At 29.8% G+C, this 12,030-nt stretch overlaps 3 protein-coding genes and 1 pseudogene across 3 annotated transcripts; all 4 read left to right on the forward strand.

Moving 5' to 3' along the window:
* Window positions 1-1,023, forward strand: LOC110814922 (germin-like protein subfamily 1 member 20). Its single transcript, XM_022042509.2, has 2 exons — window positions 1-192; window positions 290-1,023. Exons 1-2 carry the CDS (start codon window positions 69-71, stop codon window positions 838-840), a joined length of 675 nt encoding a protein of 224 aa, XP_021898201.1. The 5' UTR covers window positions 1-68; the 3' UTR covers window positions 841-1,023.
* A 3,900-nt stretch (window positions 1,024-4,923) lies between these two features.
* Window positions 4,924-5,728, forward strand: LOC110814921 (germin-like protein subfamily 1 member 20). Its single transcript, XM_022042508.2, has 2 exons — window positions 4,924-5,047; window positions 5,190-5,728. Exons 1-2 carry the CDS (start codon window positions 4,924-4,926, stop codon window positions 5,726-5,728), a joined length of 663 nt encoding a protein of 220 aa, XP_021898200.1.
* Window positions 5,729-8,924: 3,196 nt separating this feature from the next.
* LOC110814924 (germin-like protein subfamily 1 member 16) lies at window positions 8,925-9,817 on the forward strand. Its single transcript, XM_022042511.2, has 2 exons — window positions 8,925-9,084; window positions 9,227-9,817. The coding sequence occupies exons 1-2, from the start codon at window positions 8,961-8,963 to the stop codon at window positions 9,763-9,765; spliced, it is 663 nt and encodes a 220-aa protein (XP_021898203.1). The 5' UTR covers window positions 8,925-8,960; the 3' UTR covers window positions 9,766-9,817.
* A 531-nt stretch (window positions 9,818-10,348) lies between these two features.
* LOC148253577 (germin-like protein subfamily 1 member 16 pseudogene) lies at window positions 10,349-10,973 on the forward strand (annotated as a pseudogene).
* The last annotated feature ends 1,057 nt before the right edge of the window (window positions 10,974-12,030 follow it).

Below are 12,030 nucleotides of genomic sequence, written 5' to 3' on the forward strand. Positions count from 1 at the left end.
TTTACCATACAAGTTTTCTCACCCTTGCCTAAGATCATCAGTTAATAATCAAGCTTAATTAAAAAAAAATGGAGGGTTTACCGTTGATTACAGCTTTTGCCATATTGGCTCTGGTTTCTCCATTTGTTTCTGCTTATGATCCTAGCCCCCTTCAGGACTTCTGTGTTGCCATCCCTGATCTCAACAATGGTGGTAAGTTTCTCTTTTTCTACCACATTGATCTTAGTGTTTCTCCATTTGTTTGAGAATACTGTCATATATATATGTGTGTGTGTGTGTGTGTGGACAGTGTTTGTGAACGGAAAATTCTGCAAGGACCCAAAGCTAGTTAAAGCAGATGATTTCTTCTACCGAGGGCTGAATGTTCCCGGAAACACAGAAAATCCAGTACGCTCCAATGTGACAACAGTGAACGTTGATCAAATTCCAGGACTAAACACTCTTGGTATATCTTTGGTTCGTATTGACTACGCACCAGGGGGCCAAAACCCACCTCACATTCACCCTCGTGGTACAGAAATCCTTGTACTCCTAGAAGGAAGTCTGTATGTCGGATTTGTAGCATCCAACCAAAACAACAACACCCTTTTTGCCAAAGTTCTGTATCCTGGAGACGTGTTCGTGTTCCCAATAGGTCAAATTCACTTTCAAGTTAATGTTGGAAAAACAAATGCTGTTGCTTTTGCCGGTTTGGGCAGCCAAAATGCAGGGGTGATTACCATAGCAGATACAGTTTTTGGGTCGAAGCCACCAATTTATCCCGATGTTCTTGCCAGGGCATTCCAATTGGATGTAGATATCGTGAAGCATCTGCAGTCCCGATTCTCGTCCTACAATTAAAAATTTTTAAGTTTGATATAATTTCTTAATCAATAAGGAAGAAGTTGTTCACACCTTACATGGGATAGTGTAATATCCTTCAAGTACTGGCTTTAATGCCTTATGTGTGTTTGTTTATGTTTTGGTCTCTAGCTCATGCTAGTTAAGTATTATAACATAATAAACAGGTTTGATCTTTCTTTATCCCTCCCTCAATCTCTCTCCTGAAATATTATATATAGATAGATATATGACAACTCATCTACTTGCTAAAAGGAATAAAGGATCAAAACCAAACGTTGACTAGTAAATTACATTAATTGAGGATTTAGTAAGTCTCTAAGTTTACTAATTTATCAAAAAATTCATCCCTACAATCTGCGTCTAAGTTGGCAGGTTTTTCGATGCAAAATTCTTAACTCAGTGAAGAACAATTACCAAGAAAAGAAAAGCAAGGCATGCAGCAACTGCTATCTTTTTTCAAGAATGAAAGGTCTTAAGTTCCTTGCAGCGGTTGCTCTCTTGTCATTGGCTTCTTCCTTAGCATCTGCATAAGATCCTAGTCCCCTTGTGAACTTCTGAGTTACCATTGAAGATCTGAAGAATGGTGGTAGAGTCAGCCTCTCTAACTCTCTTTGCTTAGGCTTTTTATCTGGATCATTGTTTTGTTGAAATTTGATCTTTAGTAATGGTTATGGAGCTTAGTGATTGCCAAGAAACACAAATGATCATATTGGCTCAAATATGACTGTTGTATTTATTGCTCAATTACTGGAACTTTAACACTCTGGATTATTCGTATAGACTACGCACCTGGTGGGTAGAATACATCTCACACTCATTCTTGAGGCACAAAGATCTTGGCACTGTACTTGTTGTGGGAACTCTTTTTGTTGGCTTCGCTGTATCTAATTACAATAATAATACATTTTTCTCCAAAATAATGTACCGCACAGTCGTCTTCGTGTTCTAAATTGGACAAATTCATTTCTAATGTAATGTTGGAAAGACTAATGCTTTAGCTTTGTTGCTTTATTATTAATGAAATGTTCCTTATGTCAAGTCCATGAAAAACAAGAGCAGAAATTAAACAATAAAAAAGCCAAGATCATTTAGGTCAACTGCCATAGTCCATTAATTTGGCCTTCGAGATCTTACCTTTATAGACGAGCTCAATTTGGAGATTGCATAAATCATGAAAGTCAAGTTTCCAGACACTAAATTTCAGACAACAATTGTAAACATATATGTTATGTTTATAGCCACTAAACGACACATTATATCAGGTCTAGTGACAGTTAAATGAAGCAAACATCTTGCTGAATTTTTGCCAACTCTGAGTCTCAATTTTCACTTTGAGCCCTAAGATGTTTCTTTATAATTCTCCATTTGAAATTCCTTAATACATCATTAGTGTATTTCTTTTTATTGATGATAGACTCTGATTCAAATTGATGTAGCTCAATCCGAATGAATTAGGACATTCTCTCAAATCTATCATATTACGTATATCTCTGTATCCACAAAAAATTTATTACTCTATGTGACAAGGAGTAAGGTAATCAAAAATTATTTCCCTTTTGCTACGCAGAACGTGTAGCGTTACTTGAACCCTTGTTGAACCCCAACTGAGGCAAGTAGTCGTTACTTCTGCCATACCAAGCTCTTGAGTAAGCACACGTGCCCTTCTTTCCATTTAACTTCAAATTTAGTAGTTCAGCATTGTTTACGTGAAGAGATGTGTTGGCTAGAAATATATTTATCTATGAATGTTAATAACATTTGTTTCATATATTTTGTACTGTATAATTATTTTATCTTAAAAATTTTTATTTTATATAAATAAATTTTTTTTTTATTATGATTATTATTTGAACGAACTTAATAGAACATTTTATGATAAAAATTTTACGTATTACAGTATTATAAAATTATAAGAATAAAATATTAATATACAGATTGACATATGACACTTAAAATAAGTTAATGTTGATAAACCTGATGATCTCAAGCTACTGTTGCTCAACTTGTCGTAATGTAAAAATAATCATTTCGAGAAGTCGTATATTATTACAACAACAAAGGTAGAAGTCCCTCCCCATATCCTAAAAGTTGAATCATGGTACTGATGAGGAAAAGGAGTTCGGAATAAAAGGAAAAATACCTCTGTAATCAACAGTTGTTATATTTATTTTAAAAATAAACAGACATTACCTCACAATGAGACTTGTAAAACATATAAAAATCATATGAATGTAAAGTTCATTATCACTCAATAGGAATGAAACATGAGGTAAAGGAAACTCATCACAATAGTCTATAAGATCCACCTATAGAGTACACAAATACATGGGGATTTTTCGGAAATATTTCGGTAGAATAATATTTGAAACAGTTTTGAATAAAAAACTATTTGGTCTAACCTTGGATCCACTTACAAAAATTATATGTATATAAAATTATGAAGTTGTATAGCATCCTTCCAATAATTATTCTATTTTGAGTTTTTGATTTGTTGCTCATTTTTTATAATAATTTATAAAAAATTTTCGGAATCATTTTAAATTTTAACACTATATTTCATTCTTAATAAAATGATAAAATTAACTCTCAAAATATTGAGAGATATGTTTGGGAGCTCGTATAATAAATTTAAAAGGTTTTTAGGATTGTCACTTACTAAGTTTGCTTGTAACAATAGTTATAATGCAAGCCTTTAGATGGCTTTATAATGCTTTATATAGTAAGAAATCTCAGTCGCCTATTTTTGGAATGAAGTACTTGAAAAAAATAGTTACTGAATCCTATAAATACATAATAAACATTTCATAAGTAACACTAAAACTATATTCCTAGAATATGTAAGATCCATATATATATATATATGTGTGTGTGTGTGTATAATTGTTTCTGTTTCAGCTGATGCAGGAGAGTAAATCAAAGGAATGGAAAATATACAAAGAAAGTAAATGTGAAGATATATACACAAAGCAATATTTATGGTCAAATAGTAGACGAGTGATCAGCAGAAGATACATACACAGGAGCCAAAACTTACCAACCCAATAACGTGCTTAGTACTAAACAGTAATCAAAATTACACACTTGCTTTTTCCTATATGTTCATTTGTTCTAAGCCACTTAAGGGATGTTTGGTCAGCTTTAGATTTCAGCTTTTATGTCTCAATATCTACTTTTATAATCAAACGGTTAAAAATAAAGTGTTTTTGGTAATAATTAAAAATAAAATATGCTTTTGATAGAGTTAAAATCCAAAAATACTATGTGCATACATTTTTTAAAAAATAACTTTTAATTTTTAATAAAAATTTACACTTCAAATTAATAAAAAATCAATTTCACAAAATATATGATTTTTGCATCTTAAATTGATAAAAAAATTTATAATTATTTTTATCAAATATTAAATAATTTTTTATTAAAAATATTTTTATTGAATAATTATTTTATCAGTATTTTTAAGGTTCATAATATATATATGGCTGTTTAATTTATTTTATCTTTTTTACTCTTTATTTTACTTAAAATAAATTAAGTAATATTATTTAATTAAGTGGTCAAATCACTTTCTTATCAATTATGATTGAACCCAATATTAAACTCTTTTCTCTATTACAAAAAAAATAGTAATTAATAAATTAAGATTTGTTAGTTTAATTTATTTGAACCATACATGTGTAATTATATAATAGTATTAAGTATTATGGGTTAATGCGGTAATAATTAATTAAATATTTTAATAAGCAAAATACTTCAAATTGGAACAAACATTTAAAATTTTATGCTGTTCTGTTCATTAACACAATCAAGCAAGGGTGAATTTCTCCACCAACATTTAACGTTAATGGCTTGAGTTTTACTGCAAGGTAATTAAATTTTACGAGTCTTCTACAGATTGCTAAAAGGAATTAAATGCAAGAATGGAATAAGTAACAACCCCTGAATTTTGGGTAATTGACTTGCTTCTTTGAAAAGATACATATGCATGTGATCTGCCTATATATATTGCAGTTTCTGCATGCAAAATCCTCACACCCCATGCAGATTAACTTTCAATACATATAGCAACACAGCCTTGTAAAAATGAAAGGGTTTCAGCTTCATGTCGTTGTTGCCATCTTGGCATTCGCATTCTCCTTCGCCTCTGGCTATGATCCTAGTCCTCTTCAAGACTTCTGTGTAGCCATTGATGAGCCCAAGGATGCTGGTAATTAATCATTTTCTCTTGATTTAGTCTTTTCTTTAGCCTATTTGTTAATAAGATATTCGAATGCTTGACACTGTAATGTACATATTTTTTATAAGTTATGCAGCTGGTTGCTAATACATATACATTTTTATATATGCAGTGTTTGTGAATGGTAAATTCTGCAAGAACCCAATGGATGTAAGAGCAGAAGACTTCTTCTTTTCAGGGCTTAACATCCCTGGAAACACAGACAATCAAGTTGGATCAAATGTGACTGCTGTTTTTGTTGATCAATTACCAGGACTTAACACTCTCGGTATTTCTCTAACTCGTATTGATTACGCACCTGGTGGACAGAACCCGCCTCATACTCACCCTCGGGCCTCTGAGATCTTGGTAGTCCTCGAGGGAACTCTTCTAGTTGGCTTTGTTGCGTCCAACCAAAATAACAACACCTTCTTTTTCAAAACCCTATATCCTGGGGACGTTTTTGTCTTTCCAATTGGACAAATTCACTTCCAGTTTAATATTGGAGAAATAAATGCTGTTGCTTTTGCTGGTTTGGGCAGTCAAAATCCAGGTGTTATCACAATAGCCAACACAGTTTTTGGATCAAATCCACCCATTGATCCAGAAATTCTTGCAAGGGCATTTCAATTGGACATTTATGTGGTAAAGAAGTTACAGATGTTATTCTAGCTTTACGGCTGGATATGAACATGGAGGTTCCATTGAATTTTTTTTTTTTTTTTTTTTTTTAATGCTTTATGATGTTAATTTCCCCCCAGCATTATACTATTAAAATGTAATGAATAAAGGAGTCGATGGTATACCTCAATGTTGGTATATTCTCTTTTTATGCTCATTACAACATATATTTCACCAACAAAATTCTTAAAATTAAAGATTTTTAGTTCATAAAATGATCATAAAACCCAATCACACTAGAGAATTACTTCATAAAATTCACAATGTCTTTTGAAAAACATTCATATAATACTTGAAGAAATATATAAAAATAACATTAAAATTTAACATACATATATATGCATGGCAGCACTTTAAAAATATTTTCCTTCTGTGATTGAATATATACACACACACATATATATATATATGATGTCTCAGCATTATTATTTTTATATTTCCATACATATGCACTATTAACATGCACTTAAAAAACTTTTCGTGCATTTTATCTATATTTATCTGCATTAGTATATCTTTCAAGAAACTACAATTTCAAAATGATTCAAAAAAAAAAGACCCAGTTTGTCATCTTTTTACCCATTTACCTTTATATGCGCATATTCATTAGAGAGTGTAAACAAGGAAATTGCTATATGCATATTAAGCTTAACGCTGCAAGATATACTTTATATTTTAGTGCATTGCACTGGAGGATGGAAGAACTTAGTACAACAAACATTATCCAATTAAGTTGCCAGTTTAATACACATTATCCAAAATCGTGCTCGTAGATACCTCACTATTAAATTTTCCTAAATAATTTATATATTCGATTTAATATTAAATTTTCCTAAATAATTTATATATTCGATTTAAATATGTGTTTTTGAATTTTTCTATATGGTTCATATTTTGAACTTAGTTATGCTTCATTAATTATGATATTATATATTTAAAATTTTACAAATCGTACTATTACGTATAAATATTCATGTACTTGAAATTTTTTTTACAATAAATATAAATAAAAAATTAAATATTTCCAACTTTAACTTTTTTCCATTTCTTATAAAGTATTATATAATTTCCAAACAAATTCGACCTAAAAACTAACTTTACTATTGTGATCAACCCGACAATTTAACACTCAAACCAGTAAATGCAATTGCATTTGTCTTTCTAATATTAACTTGAAAGTGAATCATTTTTATTAGGAACAACAACACATCTCCGAGGTATTAAATTTTTGTAAACAAGTGATTACATCCTAACTCAATGACACAAATCTAGTGTGGAGAATTCTCTCGACAACCACGACAATCTCAATGCATTGGTGGTGGAAGTGGGATGGGTTTAATTGCCTGTTACATAATCAATAGACACAAGATAAATACCAAAAGTATCAATTCAGATATTTTGTAAAGACCAATTTTTTTTAATTGGAATAGTTATAACGAATATAATAAAACTGCAACGATAAAATTGGATTAAGTTTACAGAATTAATTATTTTTTTAGATTAATAAAATATTTATTAACGGTTAGAATTCAATAGTTAGAATTGATTAAAAATTCGGTTCAACCTCGTTATTTATTAAAAAAAAAAAGAGTTGATAATAAATAATTTAATATAAACGGTAGTAGATTATTCTGCCGGCCAAATTAAGAGATTAATATCTAAACTATATAAAATAAATATTAGATTTAAAATTAAAGCTCAAATTTTACTCCAATAGTCTTATCCATATGTATATATAATGGTCACATTTACTTCAATATAAGTTTGTTTTCTTTTTTCATTTCTTTTTTTTCTTTCCAGCCAGATGAAGATAATTTATTTGGTGTAATTCATTTATGAAGTTTTTTACCATATGTTTATTTTGTAAAATAGGTATATATAAATACATGACTTATAATTGACAGTACATATACAATACACACACACACACACACACACACACACGAAATTGCGCGACCTCCTTATACAGCCGGATTTTAAGAGTAACTCAGAAGTCTATTTTCGTACAAAAAATACATAATAAACATGTCTCAAGTAACACTACAATTATATTCCTAAAATTTTTAAGATCCATATATATGTATGTATATAATTGTTTCTATTTCAGCTGATGCAGGAGAGTACATCGAGGGAATTGAATATATATATAGAAAGTAAATGTGGAGCCATGCAATGCTTATGGCAGAAGATGCATGCATAGAACCAAAACTTACCAGCCAAATTAACGTGCTTGGTGCTACTCACACTTTCTTTTTCCTATTTGTTCATTTGTTCTGAGCTATTCAAGGGATGTTTGGTTCAGCTTTTAACTTCAGCTTTTGTTTTTTTTATAATCAAATTTTAGTAACAATCAAAGCTAAAATGAACTTTTTGATATATGTAAAACAAAAAGCTATTATATGCAATTTTTAGACAACGATTTAAACTTTTATAAAAAATTTACACTTAAAATTTTAAAAATTAATTTAACTAAACATATAATTTTTATTTATTTTTTTAAATAACTAAACTTTTTATATAAAATAATTATTAACTAAAATTATTTTTAGTGAATAACTATTTTACTAACCCTTTTAAGATTCATAGCATAAATTACACTTGCCCTAGATACCCATTTAAATTTTTTTTTAATTATTTTTTATTTTTTATTTTAAGTAAAATAAATTAGATAATATTATTTAATTAAGATAATTTCTTACCAAGTATGATTAAACCGAAAATAGACTGTTTCTTCTCTCTGATAAAAAAAAAAAATTAGTACTTAATAAATTAAGACTCCTTGGTTTAATTTATCTGAACTATAGATGTGTAGTTATATAATAATACAAGGATTATGGGTTAAAGAAGAGTAATGGTTAATTAAAAGTTTTAATAAGCAAAATATTTTAAATTGGAACAAACATTTAAAATTTTATGCAATTCTGTTCATTAGTACAATCAAGCAAGGGTGAACTTCTCCACCATCATTTAACGTTAATATCTTGGGTTTTACTGCAAAGTAATTAAATCGACGAGTCTCCTACAGATTGCTAAAAGGAATTAAATGAGAAAAACACAAGAATGGAATAAGTAACAACCGCTGAATTTTCGGTAATTGACTTGCTTCTTTGAAAAGATACATATGCATGTGATCTGCCTATATATATTGCAGCTTCTGCATGCAAAATCCTCACACCCCATCCAGATTAACTTTCAATACATATAGCAACACAGCCTTGTAAAAATGAAAGGGTTTCAGCTTCATGTCGTTGTTGCCATCTTGGCATTGGCATTCTCCTTCGCCTCTGGCTATGATCCTAGTCCTCTTCAAGACTTCTGTGTAGCCATTGATGAGCCCAAGGATGCTGGTAATTAATCATTTTCTCTTGATTTAGTCTTTTCTTTAGCCTATTTGTTAGTAAGATATTCGAATGCTTGACACTATAATGTACATATTTTTTATAAGTTATGCAGCTGGTTGCTAATACGTATACATTTTTACATATGCAGTGTTTGTGAATGGTAAATTCTGCAAGAACCCAATGGATGTAAGAGCAGAAGACTTCTCTTTTTCAGGGCTTAACATCCCTGGAAACACAGACAATCAAGTTGGATCAAATGTGACTGCTGTTTTTGTTGATCAATTACCAGGACTTAACACTCTCGGTATTTCTCTAGTTCGCATTGACTACGCACCTGGTGGACAAAATCCACCTCATACTCACCCTCGGGCCTCTGAGATCTTGGTAGTTGTCGAGGGAACTCTCCTTGTTGGTTTTGTTGCGTCCAACCAAAATAACAACACATTCTTTTTCAAAACCTTATATCCTGGGGACGTTTTTGTCTTTCCAATTGGACAAATTCACTTCCAGTTTAATATTGGAGAAATAGATGCTGTTGCTTTTGCTGGTTTGGGCAGCCAGAATCCAGGTGTTATCACAATAGCCAACACAGTTTTTGGATCAAATCCACCCATTGATCCTGAAATTCTTGCTAGGGCATTCCAGTTGGACATTAATGTGGTAAAGATGTTACAAATATTATTCTAGCTTTGCGGTTGGATATGAAAATGGAGGTTCCATTAAACTTTTTTTTTAATGCTCTGTGAAGTTTATTTCCTGCCTGTATTACGCTATTAAATATAATGAATAAAGGGGTGAATGGGATACCTCAATGTTGGTATATTCTCTTTTCATGCTCATTTTAACATATATTTCATAAACAAAATTCATATTTTAGTGTATTGAAAGCCTAGTACAAACGTTATCCAACGAAGCTGCCAGATTAATACACAATAGGAAACTAATTGTTAGACCAAAATCTTGCTTGTATCTATTTTTTTTTTAGTTTTTTAAAGTAATTTATATATTAGATTTAAATATATGTATTTTTAATTTCTTAAATATTTTATTTATTAAATTTAAATATATGTGTTTTAAGTTTTCATAAATAGTTTATATCTTAAATTTAATTATGTTTCATGAATTATACTTAATTATAATTCATATACTTAAAATTTTGAGATTGTGTTAGTGTTTATATATATTCATGTATTTGAAGATTTTTTACAACAACGGCAAATAACATATATTTCATAAACAAATTCATAAAATCAATCACTATACCCCGGGGATGTTTTTGTCTTCTCAATTGGACAGATTCACTTTCAGTTTAATATTGGAAAAACAAATCGTGGCATTTGCATTCTCCTTTGCCTCTGCCTATTATCCTAGTCCTCTTCAAGACTTCTGTGTAGATATTGATGATCTCGAGCATGGTAGTAAAGTTTTATTTTCTCTTGATTTAATCTTTTCTTTAGCCTAGCTATTGATAAGATATTCACAAGCTTGGCACTATAACAAATATATTTATTAGAAGTTATGCAACAGGTAGCTGAAAAACATATATTTCTCTATATGCAGTGTTTGTGAATGGTAATTTCTATAAGAACCCAATGGATATAAGAGCAAAAGACTTCTTCTTTTCAGGGTTTAACATCCCTGGAAATACAGATAATCAAATTAGATCACTATACCCCGGGGATGTTTTTGTCTTCTCAATTGGACAGATTCACTTTCAGTTTAATATTGGAAAAACAAATGTTGTTGCTTTTGCTGCTTTGGGCAGCCAAAATCCAGGTATCGTCACAATAGCTAATGCAGTTTTTGGATCGAATCCACCTATTAATCTTGAAATTCTTGCGAGGGCATTCCAATTGGACGTTAATGTGGTGGAGAAGTTACAAATGTTATTTTAGTTTTGCAGTTGGATATGAAAATGGAGGTTCCATTGAACTTTTCTTTAATGCTTTGTGATGTTAATTTCCTTGCTGTATCATGCTATTAAAATGTAATGAATAAAGGGATACATCAATGTTCATTCTCATTTTAATTTTACTGAATATAAACCCTGTATGTTTTTTTCCTTAATTTTTCTGATATTTGGTCATTTTTATCTGTTTTTAATAATTTTTTAAACTTTTATTTTTAATATAAATGAAATGAAGTACAAAATACACTAATCTCGTATTAATTTCGTGATTATGATTTTAATATAATATAAAATCTCTTTAATTAGATACTAAATCATCAAAGTAAATACTTATTATAAATTTTTGAATTTCTAAAATCTTAAAAATCAAACAAATTCTTTCCTATAATTACTTCACAAAATTCACAAATTTTGGAGAAAATTATTCTCCAGAGAATATGAAACATTGCTAGAACAATCGATTTGTTCATAAAACATCTATTTAATGGGAGACAAAAATTTATACTTCAAATTTATTCAGAAAGATCGTAGGTAAACCACACTTTTGCTTGGCTCAAGAGTGAAATATATTACTCTATCTAAATTTTTTTTCACGTTAGAATGAATTATCATTACCAATATCTTTCAATCCCTAATGAATTGGAACTTGGTATGTTGTTGATATTATTAGAATAATTATTTCAACAGCTATCAAATTCATTTAAAAATCATCCCAAAAGATTGTAAATAACATATTTCTTGATGTAAGAAAGTAAGCTAAAAATCACATAAGAAATCTTCTATTTGCTTACTTAAAATCCAATTCTCTCATCATGCATCTTAGCTTGCCACAATATTTTATAGATAGAGAGAGCTTTCATCGAGAGAGTTTTTTGGTGATATATAATTTTTTATGTACATCTAAAAAAAAAAGTTCAAAATGTGTGGTGTGTTGCTTGTTTGCAATAATTATAATATTATATATTACGTTAGAATTTTTGAAGTAATTTTATCTTAAAATCCTATACTTATAACGTGAGAATTACATTGATAAATCAAAAGAA

The sequence above is a fragment of the Carica papaya genome, chromosome 6 (assembly GCF_054855325.1).
Source record: "Carica papaya isolate Zhongbai chromosome 6, ASM5485532v1, whole genome shotgun sequence".
In the NCBI taxonomy this organism is placed as follows: domain Eukaryota; kingdom Viridiplantae; phylum Streptophyta; class Magnoliopsida; order Brassicales; family Caricaceae; genus Carica; species Carica papaya.